This window comes from Passer domesticus, chromosome 2 (assembly GCF_036417665.1).
Source record: "Passer domesticus isolate bPasDom1 chromosome 2, bPasDom1.hap1, whole genome shotgun sequence".
NCBI classification, from domain to species: domain Eukaryota; kingdom Metazoa; phylum Chordata; class Aves; order Passeriformes; family Passeridae; genus Passer; species Passer domesticus.
Genome location: NC_087475.1, coordinates 126,562,342 through 126,584,886, shown reverse-complemented (window position 1 = coordinate 126,584,886; position 22,545 = coordinate 126,562,342). Strand labels below are relative to the sequence as shown.

General features: G+C 51.2%; 2 protein-coding genes across 4 annotated transcripts in view; one reads left to right on the top strand and one right to left on the bottom strand.

The window, feature by feature from the left end:
- Positions 1-576: 576 nt before the first annotated feature.
- On the bottom strand, positions 577-6,523 carry PLEKHB1 (pleckstrin homology domain containing B1). Of its 2 annotated transcripts, none has more exons than XM_064411162.1 (7): positions 6,391-6,523; positions 5,607-5,669; positions 5,026-5,178; positions 4,085-4,187; positions 3,234-3,273; positions 1,871-1,976; positions 577-1,794 (listed from the first exon to the last, which is right to left on the bottom strand). In XM_064411162.1, the coding sequence occupies exons 2-7, from the start codon at positions 5,641-5,643 to the stop codon at positions 1,658-1,660; spliced, it is 576 nt and encodes a 191-aa protein (XP_064267232.1). In that variant the 5' UTR covers positions 5,644-5,669; positions 6,391-6,523; the 3' UTR covers positions 577-1,657. The 2 variants fall into 2 exon arrangements, with proteins under 2 accessions (XP_064267232.1, XP_064267233.1); XM_064411163.1 differs by having other exon boundaries at positions 5,607-5,666.
- Positions 6,524-9,194: 2,671 nt separating this feature from the next.
- FAM168A (family with sequence similarity 168 member A) overlaps positions 9,195-22,545 on the top strand; it is a 125,945-nt gene continuing 112,594 nt past the window's right edge. For both annotated transcript variants that reach the window (XR_010357151.1, XM_064411151.1), the window contains exon 1: positions 9,195-9,253. The gene's annotated coding sequence lies outside the window, so the exon portion shown is untranslated. The remainder of the gene's footprint in view (positions 9,254-22,545) is intronic.

Genomic DNA, 22,545 nt, shown 5'->3' with positions numbered 1-22,545 from the left:
TCTGGCAGTGGGAGCCATTCCCTGTGTCCTGTCCCTCCAGGCCTTGTCCCCAGTCCCTCTCCAGCCCTCCTGGATCCCCTGCAGTGGCCCAGGAGTGGCAGTGCCACGGGGTGAGTGAGCACTGCGGGGTCACGGGCAAAAGGATGAGGGTGCAGTGGGTGTGTGGGGCTGGATCCTTCCCTTCTCCACTCTGGGCTTTGTGCTGGGATCGACAGAGGCACGGAGGGGCTGGATCCCTGCCTTGGGAGCTGGGAGCCGTGTTCAGCTACCTCGAGGCCCAGAGTGGGGCTGGCAGTGCCTGACCGCGTGCTGGGCCCTTCCCGAGAGGCCGTGCCTCATCCCATCAATCCCTGATGCAGAGGAAGGAGCTGCTCTGCCAGCACAAATGGTGCACAGGAGCAGGGTTTTGGGGGCAGTTTTTGGGACCCCAGAGCTCCCTGCTGGAAAGGCAGGGAAGCAAAGGGGAGCTGGTGACACCCCTGGGCAGCTCTCCAGGGGGACACAATCCCTCCCACCCCCGGAGGTGGCTGAGACTGAGCATTCCCTCCTCATCCTCACTCACCCGCGGGCCAGGGCTGGTTTTTCACTGCCTTTATTAGACTTCAAAGAGGTTTTTTGTATTTTTTCCCCCTTTCTGGGAGCAGGTGCGCAGCAGGAGGGAGGCAGGGAATGCAGGAGAGGATGAGGATGGTGTGTGGGGATATCCCAATCCCCTGGTGGGCACAGGGATGAACTGACCCGGGGCTCTAAAGGCAGGAGCAGGCTGGGGTGCTGGTGTCACTGGTGGTTTTCTATCCAGCTCTGGGATTGCAATTCCTAAATTCACTGCCAGTTGTGGTTCCAGGATACCATCCAGGCTCTAGGGGTGACACTTGGCAGTTCCTCACCTCCTCCATTGCCCAACCAAAACCCTGAGCTGCTGCTTGTCCCCTGGCCTGACCGTGTGTCCCCCCTCAATCCCAAATTCCTGCTGTGAAGATCCCAGCTTGGCTGCCAGAAAGGTTCCCTGGTCCCCAGGGAGAGCTGCCCTTCTCCCCCTCCCAAAAATCACTGAAACTGAGGATGCTGTGTGTCCCTCCTACTCGGCTGGAGAGGTTGGGACGATCCCTGGGCTCTTCTCAGCCTCATTCCCAAGGATTTAACTCCAATTCCTGAGGGTTTTGCACCGTTTCCCCAACTTGGCCAGGCCCAGGGGACCGGTGCACGTTGGAAAGGGGTGGAAATCCTGAAAAGGTTTTCATCCTCCTTAACCTTTTACCCACCTCTTAAACATCCCTGTGGTGCCCTCTGGTGCTGGAGCCTCTCCCAAAAAAACCCCTCTGCATTGTGGGGTTCACCCAGCCAAAAAAGATCCAGGCAAACTAAGTCCCCCTTCTCCCAAACCCGGAATTTCTGCAGCCAGCTCCCTGTGGAGGTTTGGGATGGGGGAGCTCTGCCGACAGCCCTGGCAGCTCCCCGGGCCCTCTGCCGACGGGAATCGGGTGCTGTGGGGTTCTGGAGCGGGATTTGGGGGGCTCTGAAGCACATGGGGGTTACTTAGTGCACAAGCTGGGGCTGGGAGCAGGCCGCGTGTCCCCGGGGCGTCCTGGGCAGGCTGAGGGGCGCTCAGGGCAGGTTCCAGGGCAGGGCTGGGGAGCAGAGGGAGGCCTGGAGGCCGCTAAAACCAGCAGGGCATCCACATGAAGGAGCCCAGGGCGGCGCCGGTGGCGGCCCCGGCCAGCAGCCCCAGCGCCATCTGGTCCCCGGAGACGCGGTAGGGATCCTCGCGCACGATGACGTGGGTCACGCCGGGAGCTGCCGGGGGGGAAAACGGGCTGTCAGCGGGGGGATGGCCCTGGCCACCCCTCCCCGGGGCCACCGGGCCACCCACCTGCGTACTGGGGGCCGTAGTGGCCGGAGCTGATGTAGGCGGCCTGGTGGGAGTCCAGGGGCACCGTCTGGTAGTAGTCGTCGTCGTAGGGGTCGTACACGTGCACCTGCAGAGCCGGGGGTCAGGGTCCCCGGGGGGGGACACGGCCCTTGGGGGGGAATCCCAGCGGGACCAAGGGCTGGGGACGGCCTGCGCTCAGGCCACGCTGGCTCTGCCCCTTCCTTGTCACTGTTACAGTGTCCCTGCCACCCTAAGTGTCCCTGCCACCTTAACAGTATCCCTGTCACTTCAACAGTGTCCCTGCCACCCTAACAGTGTCCCTGCCACTTTGACAGTGTCCCTGGCACCTGAACAGTGTCCCTGTCACCTTAACAGTGTCCCTGCTAATTCAACAGTGTACCCTGCAACCTTAACAGTGTCCCTGTCACCTTAACAGTGTCCCTATTACCTTAATGGTGTCCCTGCCACCTTAACAGTGTCCCTGCCACTTCTACAGTGTCCCAGCAACCTTAACAGTGTCCCTGCTACTTCGACAGTGTCCCTGCAACCTTAACAGTGTCCCTGTTACCTTAACAGGGTCCTTGCCACCTTAACAGTGTCCCTGCCACTTTGACAGTGTCCCTATTACCTTAACAGTGTCCCTGTTACCTTAACAGTGTCCCTGTGACACCTTAACAGTGTCCCTGCCACTTTGACAGTGTCCCTGGCACTTTGACAGTGTCCCAGCAACCTTAACAGTGTCCCTATTACCTTAACAGTGTCCCTGCTACTTCAACAGTGACCCAGCAACCTTAACAGTGTCCCCGTCACCTTAATGGTGTCCCTGCCACCTTAACTCTGCTCCCACTCCCTTCACCTGTTCCTGTCACCTTAACTGTGCCCCTGTCCCCTTAACTGCGTCCCCATTCCCCTTAACTGTGTCCCTGTAACCTTAACTGTGTCCCTGTCACCTTACCCGTGTCTCTGTCATCTCAGCTGTGTTCCTGTCACCTCAGCGCTGCTCCTACTGCCTCTGACTGTCCCTGTCACCTTAACTGTGTGTCCTTGTCACCTTAACTGCATCCCACCCTATCTGCCCCCTTAATGGTGCCCCTGTCACCTTAACAGTGTCCTTACCTGTGTCCCCATACCCCTGTGTCCCTGCCACCTTAACTCTCCTCCCGTCACCCTCCACCAGTGCACAGGGTCCCTGTGGCTCTGTCACCTGCCATCAGTGGTGGCATCCAACCCCTCCCCACCTTCTTCCCTGTGGCTGTTGGGGAGCCCCCCCAGGCTCAGGGTTGGGGTAACCCCTCCCTGCCCAGATCCTGAATCCCAAATCCCGTGCCAGGACGGTGTCCCTGCTCAGGGGACAAAGCCTCACCGGGGTGGATTTAGCCTCCAGCACGGCCATCTTCCAAGCACTGCAAACAGAACAGAGGGACTCACTTTTGGTGGGTGCTGGAGGGGTGGGAATTGTCCCCTTCCTCCCCACGGGGACCTGGATGTGGCACTATTCTTTAATTCCCTGTTAAATGAGTGCTGGGCCAACAGTTGGGATTGGGAATGTGCTGGGAGGTACCTGACACCACAGGGATGGGCACAGGGCAGTCCCTGGGAATGGCCCTGGCTAAAACAAGGGCAGGCAGGAAAACGACACCTAAATTTTGGGGGAAGAGCACGTGATGGATGAATTTCCATTCAGCTGAGGTCAAGCTCAGTTGATGAAGTTCTGCTTGGCCACAGCATGTTTCCCTCCATCCAAGTTCAGCTGAACGTTTGCCACTGCCAATTTTTAAAATTCTTATTTAAAAAAACCCAATTTTTATAAAAATATATATTTTAGAATTTAATTTATAAATTTTTTTAGAAATAAATAGAAGTGGAACAGTGCTAAAAAGGGCAGTTTGCCTCAAGGCAGCGAGGGCATCGCATTCAGACTTTTTATTTCCAAATGATGATGAAAACCCTTCTCCTCAGTCAGGCCAAGAGAGGATTTCTTATCCACGAGGAAACTCCCCCATCAGGAGATGGATTGCTCAAAACCAGCTGCTTTTGGCTCTGGATTATTCAGTGAGAGCCCCAAATCTCCTCCTGCACCTTTGGCCCTGCAAGTGTGTTTGAGACCAGGGGCTGGGGGCTGGTTTAGCCGAGGGTGGGATGTGGTGGGAGCAGGACAGGGCTCTCCTGCAGCCCTTCCCAGGCTGGGATAACCGGGATGGCAAAGTCGCTTACACGGCGTCGTCCTCGCTCTCGGCACACAGCGTGGTCTTGGAGCCGTCCCGCAGCACCACGGTCAGCAGGCATTCCCGGCTCCTGCCCTCGGGCGGCTGCACGTCTGCCGGGGAAGGGATGGGGTGGGATCCAGCCCAGGAGATGTCCCACACACCCTCCCCAGGCCCCACATTCCTCCTGCCACACGAGCTGGTGGGTTCAGTTTTGGCTCCGTCTCCACGTGGAGGATGCAGTGGGGCTCTCTCAGGTTAAAAGCCACCACAAGGAATGAGCTGATGGGCAGAAACCTCCGCCCCCACAGCAGAAGGAACATGGAAGGGCAGCAAACTGCCAAAAACCTGCTCCAGGCCACGAGGCCGAGCTGCCTTCGCTTTGAACTCGCCGGTGCGCACCCAAATTCTGTAGGAGCGGGAGATGCTCATTGCTGGAGTGGGACCGTGAGCTCCAGCAAGGGCAAAATCTTAAATCCCCGAGGCTGGTGTGTCTGCCCCGTTGTGCAGCTTGGCAGGACCCCGTGGTGAGCACAAAGCTGTGGGATTGTGCTCCCACGGCCGCTCCCAGCCCGAGAAAGGCGCTTTGTGCGGCGGCGTGGGCTGCGGGGCCCCGCCAAGCTGCTGCTTTGTTCCCCTTGTTTGTGCGAGACGTGAGCGATGAGTCAGGGCCGTGGGATCCTGTTTGTTACAAGCACACACCAGGAGGAGAGTTCCTCCTTCCTCCCTTGCTCCTTCCTTCCCTCCTTCCCCCAGGAAAAGCAATGGCAGAGACCATCCGGCGTCTCCCGGCTGGGAGCGAGGAGGGGTGAACGGGGCAGCCTGGGGTCATTTTTGGGTTCTTTTGGGGGTCTGCAGGATGTGCACAGGTGGAGCATCATTTAAGAGGGGTTCAGCCACGCGTGGGATGGGGCTGGGAATGCAGGGCTCGGGAGCAGGGGCTGGGCTCACCTTTGCACTCGCGGCCGATCCGCACGTCCCGGCAGCTGTACTTGATGTGGATCCGGCCGTCCATGTCCCGCTGCGTCTCATCGTGGTAGTAAACCAGGCTGCCATCCAGGTAGAGCACAAACCAGTTCCTCTTCCAGCGGCGCAGGATGGAGCCTGGTGGGGCAGGGAGCAGGCGCAGGAGCCCAGTGGGACGCGGCCAGCGCGCTCACAGCCTCATCCCCCAAACTCGGATCCCTCCTGTGATCCCTCCATCCCACAGCACACCTGTGCCTGGCATGAGCATGCGGGGCAGGTGGCTGTCAGTGGGAAGAGGCTGCCAAAAAAGCCATCAGGCCGTTGGGTGCTGCCCTGCCGAGGCACGGGAGCGGATCCAGCCCCGGACACGGAGCCGTGTGTGCTTTCATGGCAGGCAGCCCCTCTCTCTGCTGACGTAAATCCACAAGCCACAATCTCCCTGCTGCCGTGGATTACCCTCCCAGGCCGGGGCTCCTCGTGTCCCCCACACCCCACCTCTTCCCCGCAGCCCTCTCCAGGTGTTTTTGGGGGGCTCCCAACGTGGAAAGCTCGAGGCTGGCACTTACTCTGGCGCCAAAGCCAACCGCTCTTCACCAGCGCCATGGCTGCCGCGGGCTTGGCCGGATCTGCTGGGATGGGAAAATAACGGGGTTAAAACCGCAGCTCCTGCCTCGCCCCCGCCTCTGCCCATGGCTCCCAGCTCCCCACGGCCTCGGGATGGGGATTCACCCTTGCTGCTCCTGGTATTTCTGGGGGATGAGCTCAGCGCCCGGGTTAATCGGGGGATTTTGTCATCCGGGACCGGTGGCGAAGGAGGCGCTCGGGCCACCTTTCCCCCTGCCTTTAATCTCGTTGGGATTTAGGGATTATCAGCCCGTGGAGGTAAATACAGAAAACAGGCAGTGCCTCCCCACAGCCCCAGTAACTTTCCATGCTAAGCGACACCTACACTTGTTTATTTTCCCTGCCTGGATGGGAATTAGTCCTTAATAAGGCCATGAAGTCATCGCTCCCCAGGTCCCCGAGCAGAGCCAGCACCCCAGGGACAGGCAGGAGCAGCTCCCCGGCCACATCCCCAATACCCACCGGGAATCCCAGCTCGCAGTGATGGGAACTCAGCACCCTGGCACGGCCTCCAGGATCTCCCACCAGCTCTGGGGGGCACGGCAAGACACAAACACCCCCCCCAGCACCTCTGTGCCCGCGTTACCGAGTGCCTGAACCCCGCGGGGTTTGCATCCCTGCTACCATCACCCGGCACTGCCCATGGATGCCCCCATCCCCAGGTACCCCACCCGCATCCCACTCCGCTGCCCTCATCCCGCATCCCTGGCATTCCCCGCTCCGTACCCGAATCTCGCGGCTCGCCCCGGGTGTCCCGGCCCCGCAGCCGCCCCGCGCGTCCCTCGCCGGGCGGAGGCGGCGGTGCCGCTGCGGGATGCGCCGCGCTCCGCTCCCGCTGCTGCCCGCCCGCCCGCGCGGCTCGCCGGGAGCTGTAGTCCGGCACCGCATCCCGGGAAAACGCCGCTCGCCCGGGATCTACCCGCACAAAACGCCCTGCTGCCCCGCCGCACGGGGAGCGACGCCTGGGGCATGCGGGATCACGGCGCCGAAATAAACCGGGCAAACTCAAGATGTAAGCACCGAAGTGCTCGTCTGAAATGAATTCCCGAGTGGCGTGAGCAATCCTCTGGGGGAAAATCAAGGCTAGTCCTGGCTTCTGCTGGAATTGGAACCGTCCCGGGCGCTGGGGCGTGAGGTTGGATTATTTGGGGAGTCAAGACGCGAGCCAGGTGACAGCTGAGGCTGGGCTGGTAATAAAGGATGTTTATTATTATTATTTATAAGGCAACACTATTTATTTATTTATATATATATATATATATATGCACTCACACATTTTATATATATAGATATAAAAATATATATATATAAATAAATATATATGTTTTCTTGAGTACATGGCAACACTATTTATTTATTTTATATATATATGCACACACACATCATATATATATAGATATATATAAATAAATATATATATATATAAATAAATATATATGTTTTATTGAGCACATGGCAACACTATTTATTTATTTTTATATATATATATGCACACACACATTTTACATATATAGATATAAATATAATAAATATATAAATATATATCTATAAAAATAAATATATGTTTTCTTGAGTACATGGCAACACTATTTATTTTTTTATATATATATATATGCACACACACATTTTATATATATAGATATATAAAAATATATAAATAAATAATAAATAAATATAAAAATAAATATATATGTTTTCTTGAGTACATGGCAACACTATTTATTTATTTATATATATATATGCATACACACATTATATATATATATATATATGTATAAAAAAATATAAAAAATATATAAAAATAAATATATATGTCTTCTATTCCAGCACGTTTTCCACTCTGAAGCCCTTTCCCCTCCTCTCCCTCCAGCGCTGGCGTTAATTCCTTTTTTTAGAAGGAATTAAATTAATCCTTCTGATCCCAGAGGAGTTAAATGGGAATCACCCCCTCGGCCAGCCCACACTCGCAGCCTTGTGCATTCCCTGTGCTGGCTGTGGGGCTGCAAAACATCCTGGTGCTGCTGAATATTCCCAAAATCAGGGAAATTGTTTGGAAATCCAGCTAAGCCATCAACTTTGTTCTGCCATGAGTCCAGAAAAAAGTTCCCTTAGGAAGGGGTTTGGGCTGAAATCTGGATTTATCCTGATTTATCCACTGGATTGGGCTGCCTCTCCATACTGATATTAATCGGAATTAATTGGTGTCAAAACTTTTCCATTGTGGTTTTCCTCTTGGGAAGGAAACGGTGCCGGTGTGGGATTTGGGGGGCTTGGTCTATTATTTCTTTTGTAAACTAGGGTGCCGTTTTTTGTTTTTTTTTTTTTTTTTATGTTAAATAGGATAAATTTGGGGCATGCTGGGTGGAAATGGTGACCCGAAGAGGCAGGAAATGATTTCCAGCCAGCGAAAGGAGAGGATGCCGTGTGGGAATACACTCTCAGAAGGGACAGATCCTGGATTTCCCCCCCGTTTTCCATTGGAGCTGGGGGTTGTTTAATAAAATCCACGAACTCCGATGCCTCTGGTTTGTTTCTCCTCCTGCGGTGGCTCGTGCCTGCTGGGGATCTCCCAGGAGAGAAATGCCTGCCTTCCACAGGGGGTCTCCGCAGGTTCCAGGAGCTGCGGGCACGGGTGGAATCCGGGATCACACGGGCGGAATCCAGGATCACACGGGCGGAATCCCGCCGGAGCCGCCTCCTCCTGCAGCCGAGCGGGTCCTGCGGGGGAAGGAAGGCACGAGCATTCCCGTGTGCGCGATGCCCCCACAGCCGCCCCAGCCCGGCGCTCCCGGCCCCATTCCCGATTCCCAGCGCAGCTCCGCCGCCCGCAGCGCCCATCTCCGCAAAACCAGCAGCCAACCGCACGGAACCGCTGTGGTGCGGGATCCGGGGTGGAGGGAGTGCCCCTCTCCGTCAGTGCAGGCGCGGATCCTGCATCCCTTCCCAAACATTCCTTTCTTTCCCTCAGCAGCGTGAGGGCTGCGAGCAGCGGCAGCGCTCCCTGAGGGCGGCACGCAAGGCCGGGCCCCGCGGCTCCCCGCTCCCCTCCCGCGGCCCTGCGCCCGCCAGGCCACCCGGGAAGGGTCTCCCGGAGCCGGGATCAGTTCGCGGGGGGCCGTGGAGCCCCACCTGGCACATCCCGGTGGGATTCCCGTGGCGGCCTTCTGCCGCGCATCAGCCTGCGCGGACTACAGCTCCCGTCATGCCCCGCTGGACTACAACTCCCGCCATGCCGGGCGGCTCTACCCCTGCCGTACTACACCTCCCAGCACGCCCCGCGCCCGTCCGGGCCCTGTCGCCTTATGTCCTTCCCCCGCCTGCCGCGCGGACTACACCACCCATGACCCCTCGCGCGGGGCGGCCAGCGGCGAGCCGCGGCGGCGGAGCGCGGGGCACGCCGGGAGCTGTAGTCCCCGCAGCGGCGGCGGCTGTAACGGTCCCGCTGGTGGTACTGCCCCCCCTACACCCCCCCCCACCATTCCCGGCTGGCGGCTGCGGGAGCAGCGGGAAGAGGAGGAGGAGGAGGAGGAGAGGCAGAGCGAGAGCCGCCGCACCGGCACAGGGGCCGCCGCCGCCCGAGCAGCCGCAGGTAAGGCGGCGGGGAAGGGAAAAGGGGGGACAGGCGCGGGTGACAGCGGCGGGAGAGGGCTGGCGGAGCGGGGCGGAGGGGCAGCACCCCCAGCGCCGCGGCGGGGGCACCCGGGGCTGGGGGTGCTGCGGCGTGCCCCCCGCGGGCTCTGTCCCCGCAGGGTGTCCCCGTCCATCCCCCCGCTGTCCCCCCGAGCCGAGAGGGGCTGTGTCCCCTCCCCGGAGCGGGGCGGGATGCCCGAGCCCCCGGGCCCGCAGCCGGGCACGCTGAGGGGCCCGCGGCAACTCCGGGCCGGGCCCGTCCCGCAGCCCTGCGCCGGGCTCGGAGCGCCTCCGAACGGGGGTAAAAGCGGGCGAAAACGGGGGTAAAACGGGGGTGAAATGGTTAAAGGCAGCGCGGAGCCGGGGGATGCCGGCGCGCAGCATCCACAGGAATGAAAGCGGGGACGGCCAGGTCGGGGAAGGCGAGGCGGTGCTGGGGATTTTCCTGCCTGGATAAAATGCCTGCTCCGGCCGGTTTTTTATAAAAACGTGGATGATCTCTCCCTCCCCCCTTTTTATTTTCTATTTTAAATATTTTTCCCTCTTTTTAAGGTGTCTCTTTAATGCGGTGTTGTTGGCATTGTGGCGCTCCGGGCAGCGAAGTCCGTGGCTATATTGTGGGGGGAATAATGCCAAAAAGGAGCTTGGTTTCAGCCCTTTAGAGAAAGCAGGGCAGCCTGGAAGTGTGGAAATGAAATAAATATTCATTAGCAGAAGGAGGTTCTGCACCGGCTTGGGTTCTGGGGGCATTTTTTGCCCCCCGCTGCACATGGTGATGGGCTTTGGGGTTATGGTTTGTGTTTCCACGGGCTGAATTTTATTTATTTGCTGCTCATTATTGTCAAGTGCGGAAAAATCAGCAGGTTGAGGGGATTTTTTTCCCCCTCTCCTGGACAAAGACATGTTGTGCTTAGGCAGAAAGAAACCCCAGAAAGATTCTATTTCTGTTTTAATCAGAATATGATTTAAGATGCAGTGGTGTGTTTATTTTTGCTGTTAAATAGTGATGGAGGAAGTCAGAGCCTTTTTTGTGTGTGTGTGTGTGTGTGTGTGTGTGTGGTTTTTTTTAAGGAATGTGAATGATGGAAACATCTTTAGGGAAACATTTTGCTGGACTTGATTGCATCAACTGCATTATTTCATAAAATGTGAGCTGTGAAGTGGATGTTGATTAGAACTCAAATTGAGGAGCGATGTTGAGCAATGTAAAGAAAAAGGAAATTAGTATGAAGAGGCCAAATGCTTATTTTCTTTTTTTTTTCCCCCAGTTCTTTCTGATTCTGAATTTTAACTGTTTCATGGATTCTGAAATTTAACTGTTCATGAGTCTATTTCAAAAGAAAACAAACCCAAACAACACCTACGATCTGTGTGTTTATGTTATGTATACATAGTCATGAAAAGGACTGATATTAACCAGCATTGTGTATTTTGCATTACATTGGTGTTCAATCTGATTAACTTGTGCTCTGTAAGTTGCAAATGCCAACTGAGCCTGTTATGCATCCCAACTTTTTATTTACCAAAGCAAATGTTGGCGGTTTCCGGGAGGAATTCTTCTCTCCCGAATCCCGTGCTGTATTTTAGGGAAGGTGGGATGAGTGTTGCAGATGTTGTTGTCCAGATCTGGGGGGTTTGGGCTGTGTTCTTCAGCCGATTAAAATTCCTGGCTGCCAGCAAAGCCACACTTTTTTTTGGGGGGGGGGGGGCAGGTAGATATATATCCTCAGGAACAAAGGGGCTGGAAGCAAAATGCGTTTGGAGTTTGTTCAGAAAAACTGAACGAGAAAACGGAGCGAGAAACCCGAGTTGCACCGAGATTTACGCGGAATAACCGGGGTGCAGTAATTCAGGGAGAACTTCCTGCCCTCGGTGGACACTCAGACTGCTGCACTGCAGCAGGTGAACAGCCCGGGGGGTTTGGAGTCTGTTGGATGAAGGGGATTGTCCCTGGGGCAGGGATTCCCAGGGATGGCGGGGCAGGGAGGTGCTGCCAGCCTTTCTGGGGAGCAGCACTGCAGTGCCTGCCCTGGGGGGTAATTACGGTGCTAATTGAACCGGGGCTGGTTGGGGTTGTGCTGTGGGATCCAGGGCTCTGCCTGGCAGGGAGGCGGGATGCTGCCCGCTGGGATGGCACCTGCTGGCAGAGCTGTGGCCAGAATTCCCCCTGGCACGGCAGACCTTGCTGCTCAGCTCCCGGCGGGAGCTCTGGGCGCATTCCCAGGCCTTCCCAGGGGCTGTCAGGAGGGGAGCCCAGCTCTGCCCTCTCCCTGCCTGAGCTCCATTTGTCTCCCAGCCCTGCCTTGGGGCTGATGGGATCTGCAGAGGCCCCCGGTTTCCCTTTCCGCAGCACAAGTGCTCCGTGTACTTTCTGTTTCCTCTGCAATTCCCAAAGTCTCTCCGTGTGCCGGGCCATTCCTCTCCCTGTGCCCTGATCTTCCTCACCAGCTGGGCTCAGCTTTGCTGCTTAAAACCCCTCATTTCTCATGTTCATTCCGTAGGAATATCCCATCCGGAATGACCGACTAGGAAACAGCTCCTGGCGTGCTCTGTAGTATTTTCTTTTTGCTGGTTCCAAATTCCAGTCCCTTGGTCCCTCTGGATGCTGCTGGATTCTCGTGCTGTGCATCCCTTCAGTGAACAGATGAAGATTTCTGTTTCAGTGACAAATAAAATCCACTGGTCTGCTTTTTTACCTGTTGGTGGTCTTTTAAGTCTCTGAATTAATAAATACTGATTCTTAATCTATGTCTGTTTAAAAGAGGCAGTAAATTTTTAGGAATTATTTCCATGCGACTCAAATAGCAGTTGGACAGACACAGTTCTCCAGAGCTGTTTGTGTCACCTTCTTGTTCCTTCCACTCAGCTGAATCACTTTGTTCCTACTTTTGTCTCAAAAACACCGGTATCCCTAAATACCAGGGGAGGATGTCAGTGGCTGGGCTGTGTTTATTTATGCACATTCATGGAATCCCAGAAGGATTTGGGTTGGGAGGGATCTTAAATCCCATCCAGTGCCACCTCTGCCATGGCAGGGACACCTTCCTCTATCCCCTGTCTGCTCCAAGCTCTGTCCAGCCTGGCCTTGGGCACTTCCAGGATCCAGGGGCAGCCACAGCTGCTCTGGGCACCCTGTGCCAGGGCCTGCCCAGCCTCACAGGGGAACTTTTTCCCAGTAAAATTTGTGTAAACCTGATTTTTGGAGAAAGTCAGGATGTGATTGCACTTCCTACCTGCCCACCTGGGCAGAGAGAGAGTAAAATCAATGTAAAATCAATGTAAAAACATGCCCACGCTCTGTATTTGATGCCATGCTCTGCTTTAACAGTGCTTTGTTGTGTGGATAATCTTGAGGTGGGGTTTTGTGTTTGTTTTTTAGCTTGAATGGGAAGCAGCAGTTGGGAATTTCTAGGATTTTCTTTTGCTGAGGACAGGTGTGCCATGGGAATCCCAGACCTGTAATCAGGATCCCAGGCAACAAAGATCCAGCTTTTAATGCATATCCAGCATCTGCAGATCTGAAATTTGTGGGAGCTCTTTATTTTTAAGAGCCACGTAAGGAAGGAGCTTCTGTTGGTGATGACGGGGCCTCGCAGATTTTTTAGAATGTGAGTGGGACTTGGATAATTTTTCCAGAGCTCCTCTGGGTTTTGTTTACTATGGATGTGCAGAAAACCCTGAGCGCTGCACAGGAATTTCAAGTGACTGTGCTTTCTGGGAGGAAAAAAATGTGGGCCTGCTGACTCTCCCCAGCAAACCATTTAGGAGATTATCATCACAGGATTTATAAATGCTGAAAAAAAAAAAAACAAAAACCAAAAAACAAACAACATTCTCTTCCTCTGGTTTGCATTTCCCTGTCCCCCCTTCCTCTCCTTGGCTGAAAGGGTCACGTGGAAAACTGGAGAGTGGAAAAATGAGAAGTCAGAGCAGAAAACTGGGGTTTGTTGTGGTAACTTTCCCCACAGGAAAGGCTAAAGCTGAAGTGTGTTTGTAGGCTGCTGGGTTTTGCCTTCCTTGTCTCAGCAAGGGTTAGAGATTTGGGAGGATTATTGGAGACAAGCTTAGAGTATTTTATGAGAGGAAAAGTACTAAACTGGCAAAAAAAAAAAAAAAAAAAAAAAAAAAAGAATAGATGCCATCATGCCTGCTAGGCATGTCTAATTCTTTGATAAAATGGATAAAGATTGCAGACTGCAGCAAAAGTTAAAATAGACCATAACATCTCAGGGTCCGCAGGGTTTTTCCTTCTAATTTGCTGCAGAGCTTAATAAAAAAGATTTGCCTCTTTTATGGCATCAATCTCTTTATCTGCCACAAATTAAAGCCCAGTGCTTGAGCTTCTGCTTTCTCTGCTGCTGGATAGCAGCTCCCTAAATTTGATAACGAGTGGGTTTTACCATTCCGAGTTTGCAAAATACATCCTGAAGACTGGTGAGAGCTTCTGAGCATGGTCTTCTTTTTCCCCATTTTCCATTCAGTTCTTCATACTTGGATTTATAGCCAACAATAACTTTTTGTGGTTATTTGAAACAAGGTCTTAAGAGTCCCCACAGCCCCAAGGGCTGCTGAGGGAGTCCCCATCCAGGGAGGTATTGAAAAGCCACGTGGATGTGGCACTTGGGGACGTGGGTTGGTGGAGGCCTTGGCAGTGCTGGGGGCCCCACGATCCTTGAGGTCTTTTCCACTCTCATCAATGCCACGATTCTGCCCTCTCCTGCTGATTTGATGGACAGAATAAGATCATACATTGCAGTTCCTGATGACATTTTACCCAGGACAGTTGCCATGCCTCTATGGACAGACAGGTTCTAGAGGCTTTCCCCTGCTGGAAAGTATTTTGTGAGCATTTAAAATGCAATTACTTTGGAATAGGTCCCTGTGTAAACATTTGGTTCCGTAGTAGTTTATTCTACAAATCATTTTCTTCAGTTTTCTGTGTATGGTGTCACTTAATGAGACTTTTAATGGCATTTACAAAATGATGGCTTTCCACATATTTTCCAGTTTGCTCTTGACTTGACTTGCATTCACAGCAGAAGTTTTCAAGCCTTAAAATGCAGTGCCATAAATTGGAGAGCTGGGTTCTTTTTCTCTACCATAGCATCAAAATCCCAGCTGTTGAGCTTTCCTGGATAGCTGAGTCTTTTAATATGGATTTGGGAGCTCAAGAAAATATTCCTTTGTATAAGAAATATTTAAAATTTGAGCCCTTGAAAAGCAAACACGGCGGAGCAGCCCGGGAGCATCTTGCCCACGTGGTTTTGCTTTCCAGGGAAGCTGTGCTGCTGCTGGAGCAGGTGCCAGGGACAGGGTGGGTCCCTGGGGGATTCCAGGAAGGGTGGGACATCTCCAGCAGGCGTGGCAGAGCTGGGCATGGAGAGAAGGAAAAAAAGGTTTTACAGTCTGGGTGGTAAAACACGGGCACAGCTGATTGCCCAGGGAGCTGGTGGCTGCTTGTCCCTCACCCTGTCCAAATGTCACTTCAATTAATTTCTGACTATGACTTCCAAAAGCCAGTTATTGTCTAAATGCAGAGGTCCTTTGGTACCCAGTGTTTTTCCCCTTTGGAGGGAACTCTTAATTCCACTACCAGGTGATCTGTGGTTGTGGTCCAGTCAAACTCACAGCATTGCCTGGGAAGTGCAGGGCAGGTTCCGTTTGAGGGGCTCTGCCTTTCCCATCTCCTTCCCTGGATTCCAGTGGGCCTCTGGAATGGTTCTGGGCTCTGGATGAAGCCCAGCAGAACCCCACAGCAGCTCACTTTGCTGGTGATTTTCCACGGGTGGCTGCTTTTAGTCATCTGTCCCCCGGCCAGCTCTGAGCCTGCTCAGCTGCTTTGTTGACACATCCTGTGGTAATTTTTTAACTGGGATGTCATCCTCAAAAGCTTGCCTGTTGCACTGCAGCACTTACCTTTGTCACCACGGATCTCCTCAGCTTTGCTTGACAAGGCTTATTTTCCATAACACTGGCTTGGCTGTCATTAATTTCACTCCTGTTCTTTTTAAGTCCAGATCCAGCCTGATTCAGTTTTCCCTTATTTTGTCCAGAGCTTGTGTCTGGCAAACAGATTGGTGTTTACTTGAGTCATTTTGCCCTCTCCTGGTGTAGTTGTGTTGGAAACGTTTGTCTTCCGAATTTTCTCCTGCGTTCTGGAAAACATTGCAAATGAGCCCTTGTGGTCTCTGAAATACTGGAGGACTCCAGGGTTAAACATCCTGGGCTTCTGGGGCATCATTCCACACTGGAATGCCGAGCTGGTAGAGACCTTGGGCTACCTTCCAGTCCATTCACTCCTCGAGGCAAGCTAAAGTGTCCCTAGAGCATCCTTAAAGAATGTATTTCTAATTTTTCCTTAAAGTCTTCCAGTCTCGGAGGTGCCAGCCTGCTCAGGAAGCTGGCAGGGAATACTTAACCAATTTGGTTAAAAGCTTTTCCAGTACCTTAGATCTTTTAGGAAGCAATCCTTGGCTGCCAGGGTGGGAGGCCCTGGCACAGGGTGCCCAGAGAAGCTGTGGCTGCCCCTGGATCCCTGGAATTTTTCCAGGCCAGGTTGGATGGGGCTTGGAGCAAGCTGGGATAGTGCAGGGTGTCCCTGCCATGGCAGGGATGGAATTGGATGATCTTTAAGGTCCCTTCCAGACCAAGCCATGCTGGGACTCTGTGATCTCTGGGAAATGAAGGTGCTTTGCTTTGCTGTTCAGAATAACCCCTCCCCTTGTTTCTGCTGTCTCTGATGGGAGAATGCCTCATCCTCCCCCAGTTTGTGTTCCTGGGCTGGCACGGTCCTTTCGTGTGCTCTTACGGATCATTTTGTATCCAAATCTCTTTATTATTCCCTCAGCTTTCCTCTGTACTCTGGTGTGTTTACTTCTCTCTCTGCTCAGACTTGGCACTGCGTGGCCTTGTCAGCATTGTAGAAAACAAAATAATGCTGGTTTCCACATGGCACTCTTAAAACAATCTGAACTGCCTTTCTTTTTTTTTTCTCTCTTTTTTTTTTTTTTTTGGGCAATTCCATTGTATTGTTGACATTTTACTTGTGGTCCAGTATCCCCTCAGGGCTGTTTTCTCCTGTCCATCAGCCCAGCTGGGACTTCTCCACGTGTGCAATGCACCCTGCCCTTCCATTTGTCTTTATTGGGTTTCACCAGGCTCCTCTGGTTTGACACAGTTTGGTCTTGACTCATCCCTGTGGTTTCATTTTGGCTGTGATTGCTTTTATGTAAATTGTTAAATAATCTTTCTGGTGTCCTCCCATTGATTGTGAGGGGACTTCAATCTCTGATTTGCCCCAGAAGCTTTTTCAGACTTCACTCTGGAGCTGTTTCCTTTCTGATCCCAAAAGCACTTTGAAACTCAGTGAGTGGATCATCTATATGCAAATTCCTTAATTTTTCCTCTGCTGCGTTGTACTTGTGGAAAATCAAGTGATGCCAATTTTCATTGCAGTTGGACTCAATGTTTTAAAGGTCTTTTCCAACCCAGATGATTCTGTGAGCCTGTGATTATGCTGATATTTTGTTAAGACGATAACTAAAAAGCACAAATGTCATACAGGTTAAAATCAATTATTGGAATCAAGACATTTTGCAATCTCGATTGAATTACTGAGATATATTTAAATACGAGTCTGTTCTTTTTCTGCGCTGTCAAGGCTTCCAGTCCAGTGATTTCTGCAGCTTTATTGCTTGTAACAAGGCCCAAATCAGTTACTTGGTGTTACAAATTGCCACCTATGATTTAGGGAAGCTAATCTCTTGTAATTACTTGCTGCATGAGAGTTTCTGTATCCCTCCTGTCCCCTCCCCAACCCCACATGGGTTGGTTTTTTTTCCCACTATGGACTCCCCTGCCTGTCTTGGTGCTTCCCAGAGCCTCCTTCTGGCTTTTCCCATTAAAACACACCAAGTTTCTGTCCTAGAAATTCAGTTTTCCTGCAGTGTTGACAGTTGTCAGAGAGGTGAGCCTTCCCACTTTTTTCTAGGAACACATTGCAGCCATCTCTCCCTTTCATATCTGAACACCACAGTACTAACAATTTTCAAGTCCAGTCACATGCACAATTTTTTCTTTCCTGCTGGCCAGGATTTCATTTGTTCCTGCTTGTTATCCAGACTCCCTACATCCATATATAGCAACAGAAATTTTTTTTTTTTTTTGGTGAACGCTCTTGTCTGACTTTGTGCCTCATTTCCCCTTCTAAGTGTCCTTCTCCTGTGTTCAGCTTGTGCCTTTCCTGGATGCATCAGCAGTTTCATCTGGGAAGGTGTCTTATTAGTTGGAAAGGTGCTGGCTCTGCACTTCGTGGTCTCCAGTATTGCTCCATCACTCAAATCCAAACATTCTCTCATCACTCGTGCAGCCTTGCTCAATTCCAGGATTTTCTGGGGGCTTTCCTCACATCTGGTACTGGATGAATCTTTTAGCTCAGGGACCCCTGTGCAAGGAGCCCGTGGATGCAGCGAGGAGCAAACAGCGTTGGCATTTGGAGGCACTGGCTTTGAGGAATTTGCAGCTTGCAGTTCCTGCCTCTCCCTGAGCTCCAGGCTCGGCAAAAGCCGCTGTCCTGCTTGGAGCAGATTCCTGCTGCTTCGGGAGGCAGCTCCTACCAGCTCCTCTCTTGGCACCTCCAGCCAGTGGGAAGGAGAAACCTGGCATGGCAGCGTGTGAAGATTGCCAGACTTTGACTTAGACTTTCCTCTGGAGCTCTTCTCCAGGATCCCTGAGGTCTTTCCTCACCTGCTTGGCTCCAGCTGATGCAGTTCCTTCTTGTGGCCGAGTCATGAGCCAGTGTTGGTGCTCGTCTGTGGGAAGAGGAAATCAACCCATGGCAGCCAGCTCTTTCTTGGAGACCATCGTGCTGATCCACAAAGCATGTCTGCAGAGGCTGGGTTTGCTGAGCACAGGCTGGAGAAAGCAGCAGGAAAACATTTTTCTCCACAATCCAAGCTCGTTTCCACCTGCCAGCACTAAAAACACGCGTGGAGTTTAGTGTGACTTTCGCTGTGGGTGTTTCCCTGGATGTCCTCGACTTTCTCCTGCTTTCCTGATGTCTTCACTGACGTTCCTGGCACTTGACTTGAGTGTTCCATCCCATTCCCTGCACTTTGTGTGTTTTCTCCTTCTCCTGACACAAAGCCTGATGTTCCATGTTTGTGTCCAGCCCTTGGGAAGCTTTTTTCCCTCTGCTTGCGGCCAGTGATGGGGGCTTTAACCAAATTCCATGCAACAGAATCATCTTGTCTTCAGTGGAGATTTTGTTTTGGGATGAATTTTCAGTCTTCTGCTGGACTTCTTAATTCAGGGGAGATCTCCCTGCCAGAAATCCCAAATCTCCAACTTTTTGGATTGTGGCTCATAATTTGCTGGGGATGAACAATGCTCTTGTGATCCAGTGGTGGAAGACTGGCACCTGCTTCTTTCCTTGCCCCAAATTTCCCTCCAGGTCCCAAACTGCATAAGCAGTGCCTCAGTTTCCCATTTGGGATGGGGCAAAAAGGCTTGGCAATGTCTGTACTTGCAGAGACAGATAAATGAAACCGTGGAGGATGCTGCAGCCACAAATTCCCCCTTTTCTCTGCCACATGCAGGAATGGGAAGGTTGTGCTTGGGCTCCTTTTTTGTGCCCTTTATTTAAAGTCTTAGACAGGTTTCAGAGCCAATTGATCCCTGCCACATGGAAGTGTGTCTCGTGTGACATCAGGGGTGTGGGGACAGCTCTGGTGTCACCCTTGCTCAGGTTTGCAGCTCAGGCTGCTGCCTTTGATCTGTGCAAATCTTGATGTGGATCTTCTCTCCGTGTGAGACCTCTCTCCCCAGGACTGTGCTGGCAGTCAGGATTAGCTGGGCTTTACTTCGTTGGCAATCTTGTTTTTAAATCTGAAAGGACCTCAGCAGAGTTTTCTCCTGGGGCAGGGAGGGAGTTGGTTCTGGAATATGTTTTTCTTGGTGTTATCAGGATTTTTTGGATATCAGGATAAGCCACGGGGCTTATGGATCATGGAGTTTTCTTCCTGCAGGAAGTTGTGCCTTCAGTTTGGGTTAGGTTTTACCTGACCTTTCTATGATTTTTTACCTTCTTATGATTTTTTTTCATATTTTTTCATATTTCTTGCTTTCTGTGGGTGTTTATGTTTACCCAAATACAGTGGGAATAGCATTGGGTAAAACAATCTCTTATTTTTTGGCTTTTGGTTTCCGCCTGCCCTCTGGAGATAGCGGCAGGGTTCCAGGAGCATGGAACATGGAGGGAGGAGAAAACAGGGCAGTGTTTCTTTTCCTGCCTCAAGGTAGACACCAGGAGCTGTTGTACTTTTAGGGATATTGCCATTAAGTTAAGAGAGGGAAGAAAAAACCCCAGATATTAAATTTACTTGAGATGTGTTCTCAAGAAGATGCTTCGCTGGATATCAGTGCTGTCTGCAAATCTTTTTATATTGAAATAATTTAATGGGAGTATCCATTTTAGAGTTACTGGGAGTATCCAGGGTCTATTCCTGGTGCAGAGAGCGGAAACCTGTTTTAATTGGAGCGGTTTTCTGGGAGTTGTGTTTCCTGCCGGAGCGGTAACAGTAGGAAGGATCAGCAGCATGAGAGGTTACAAAACCCCTAGGCATTTCACATTCCTTTCAAGTAGCTGGATACAGTAAAAAAAAACCCAAAAATTGGGCAATCAGAGACTCTGCACAGAGGATTCAGAGACTCTGTTTTAAACCTTCCCAAAAAGCACCTGAATCCGTAGGGACACAGTTCCTGAGTTCCCTTCTGTGTTTGTTTTACTGAGTGGCTCATACTCGGAGAGCAGATAAAAATCCACTGCTGCCACAAATAGCACTCGAGATTTTGGTGCTGATTATAATTAACCCTGATGGTTTCTGCCTGATTTGATTCATTTTTGTGTTTGTAGGCAACACGCAGGAGTGCAGGAACAAACCCAATTAACACTGGGAAGTGAAGGCAGAGTGTTATCAGATAACCCAGGGAAGCTGGAGAGATGGAAGCCTTTAAAAATAGCTTTTTTCAAGATAACTGTGTCACTCTAATTTCAGAAGAAAAATGTGTGTAGGTACATTATTTTTAAAGCCAGTTTTGTTTCCCAAAACGCCTTGAAAAATCGAGCAGATCCATTAAAATTGTTTTTCCTTCAGTGTTTCATCTTAGAGGGATTCTTCTACACAGGGATAATTTATTCCTGCTTGGCGCTGTGTCCATAATGCACATTATTAGCAAACTCTCACAATTTTGCTCTCACATGCTAAAATAAAGTGGAAAATGAAAAGATTCTGTTTCATGTCCATCATCCCAGATTATCTGAGCTTTATTTCTGAATACAGAATGGGTGAGAAGCCATTATTAAAGACACCGCTGTGTTCTTATGTGGATTTTCACTTTGGGCTGTTTAGTTTCTCAAAACTTGTGTCTCTTTAAATCCACAGATCAGGAAAGTTGTGGAAATCCATTTTCCAAAGGCTGTTTATTTCAACTGACCCACTCAGGACTCTGCCCTGTCTACAATAAACCTCAGCCAAACCCCAATGAATAAAGGGGTGCTTGAAGACTTGAACTCAGTCCTGTTAGAGCATATCTGCTTCCTCCTTACAGCCAAGTTAATTCCAACTTAATTTTAAGTTAATAATGCCTAAATAGGTTGCCAGTTTTTGTCATCACAAGGAAATTAAATCGAGTTGACTGTGCTTAAATTACTGTTTTCAATTAAGTAGCTCAAAGGAGAGCAGGAGCACTGAGAACTCACCCTGGTCCTGCTGAAGCCTCTGGGATGGATCCAGGGAAGCTCTTGTTTAAATTGTGACCTGGGAGGCATTTCATGATATTCTGATGGGGAAAATTGGCAGGATGGTAGCAAATAAATATTATATTAATCATACTAAAAATGGGTTGTTGTGGTCAAGTGGATGAGTTTTAGAAGGGTTCCAATGATCCAGCAGTGCATGCAACAGGATTTTGGGAGACTGGAGAGGAGAAGGCCCCAGGGAGATCTTGGAGCACCTTCCAGTGCCTAAAGGGGCTCTGAGAATGTTGTTTTATGAGCAGTGGTGCTCAAAGGGATTACAGAGCAGGTGGGTGTAAACACCAGCAGCGATGCTGCAACAAAAAAGACAATTTTAATTTAATTTAATTTTTTTTTAATTTTTAGGTGTGTGAGCAAGAAAATATTTAGAAGACAGCAGATTTCATTTCTGTGTTTGGTGCTTGTGACTTTCCTGAGTATGATTTCCATTTCAGCATCCTGAAATAGCTCCTGGATAAGTTGTAGGGGAACGGAAGGAACGCAAAAATAGTCTGAGGACTAGAAAAAACACACACAGAGAAGCACAGAGCTAAGTCTGGTTGGCTTCTCAGAGGCAGAGTCTGACTGCAGGAGCATCCCAGAGAAAATTCCAGGCACTGAGTGCCCTCCATGCATCCAAGGAGGTTTTAAAGGGAGAACCTTGAAAGGTGAACTGCCTTTTGGGATGAATGGCCCAAGGAAAAGAGCACTTCCCATCTCTAAAATGGATCACTATTTGTGTGACCAGTGCAGGGCATGTTCTTGTCAAGGATCAGGCTGGCTGTGGGTGACATTTAAATGATGAAAGTGTGAGCAGGATTTCCTTCCCAGGCAGAAAGGATTGCAGGAAGGCACCAGGCACTGTTAACCCCTGGCCGTGGCACAGGGGCTGTGTGAGGGGGTGATGGAGTTTGCTCATTGAAGCAACAGATTTTATTTCCTGGGACAGCTTTCACATTAAAATCACCACCTTGTTCTAGTTAAACACTTATTCTGTGGAGGATGGCACAGTGGGAAGGGTGGGTTTGGGATACAGCTCAAATTAGCTGGAGCTGGAGACAAGCCCAAAAATGTTGTGGAGCACGTGGTGAATATGGGAATGCAATTGGATTGCTGGGAGTGAAGGTTAAAAAGGTTTCTATTTATATGATAAATGTATTCCCTTATATAGAATCACAGAATTGTTAAGGTTGGGAAAGCCCTCCAAGACCATCAAATCCAACCATTCCTCAGCACTGCCAAGGCCACCACTGCCCCGTGTCCCCAAGTGCCACATCCACACAGCTTTAAATCCCTCCAGGGATGGGGACTCGCTGCCCTGGGCAGCTGTGCCAGGGCTGGACAGCCCTTTCCAGGACACAATATTCTATCTAAACCTCCCCTGGCTGGGCTTGGGGCTGTTTCCTCTCATCCTGTCCCTGTTCCCTGGGAGCACAGCCCAACCCACCTGGCTGCAC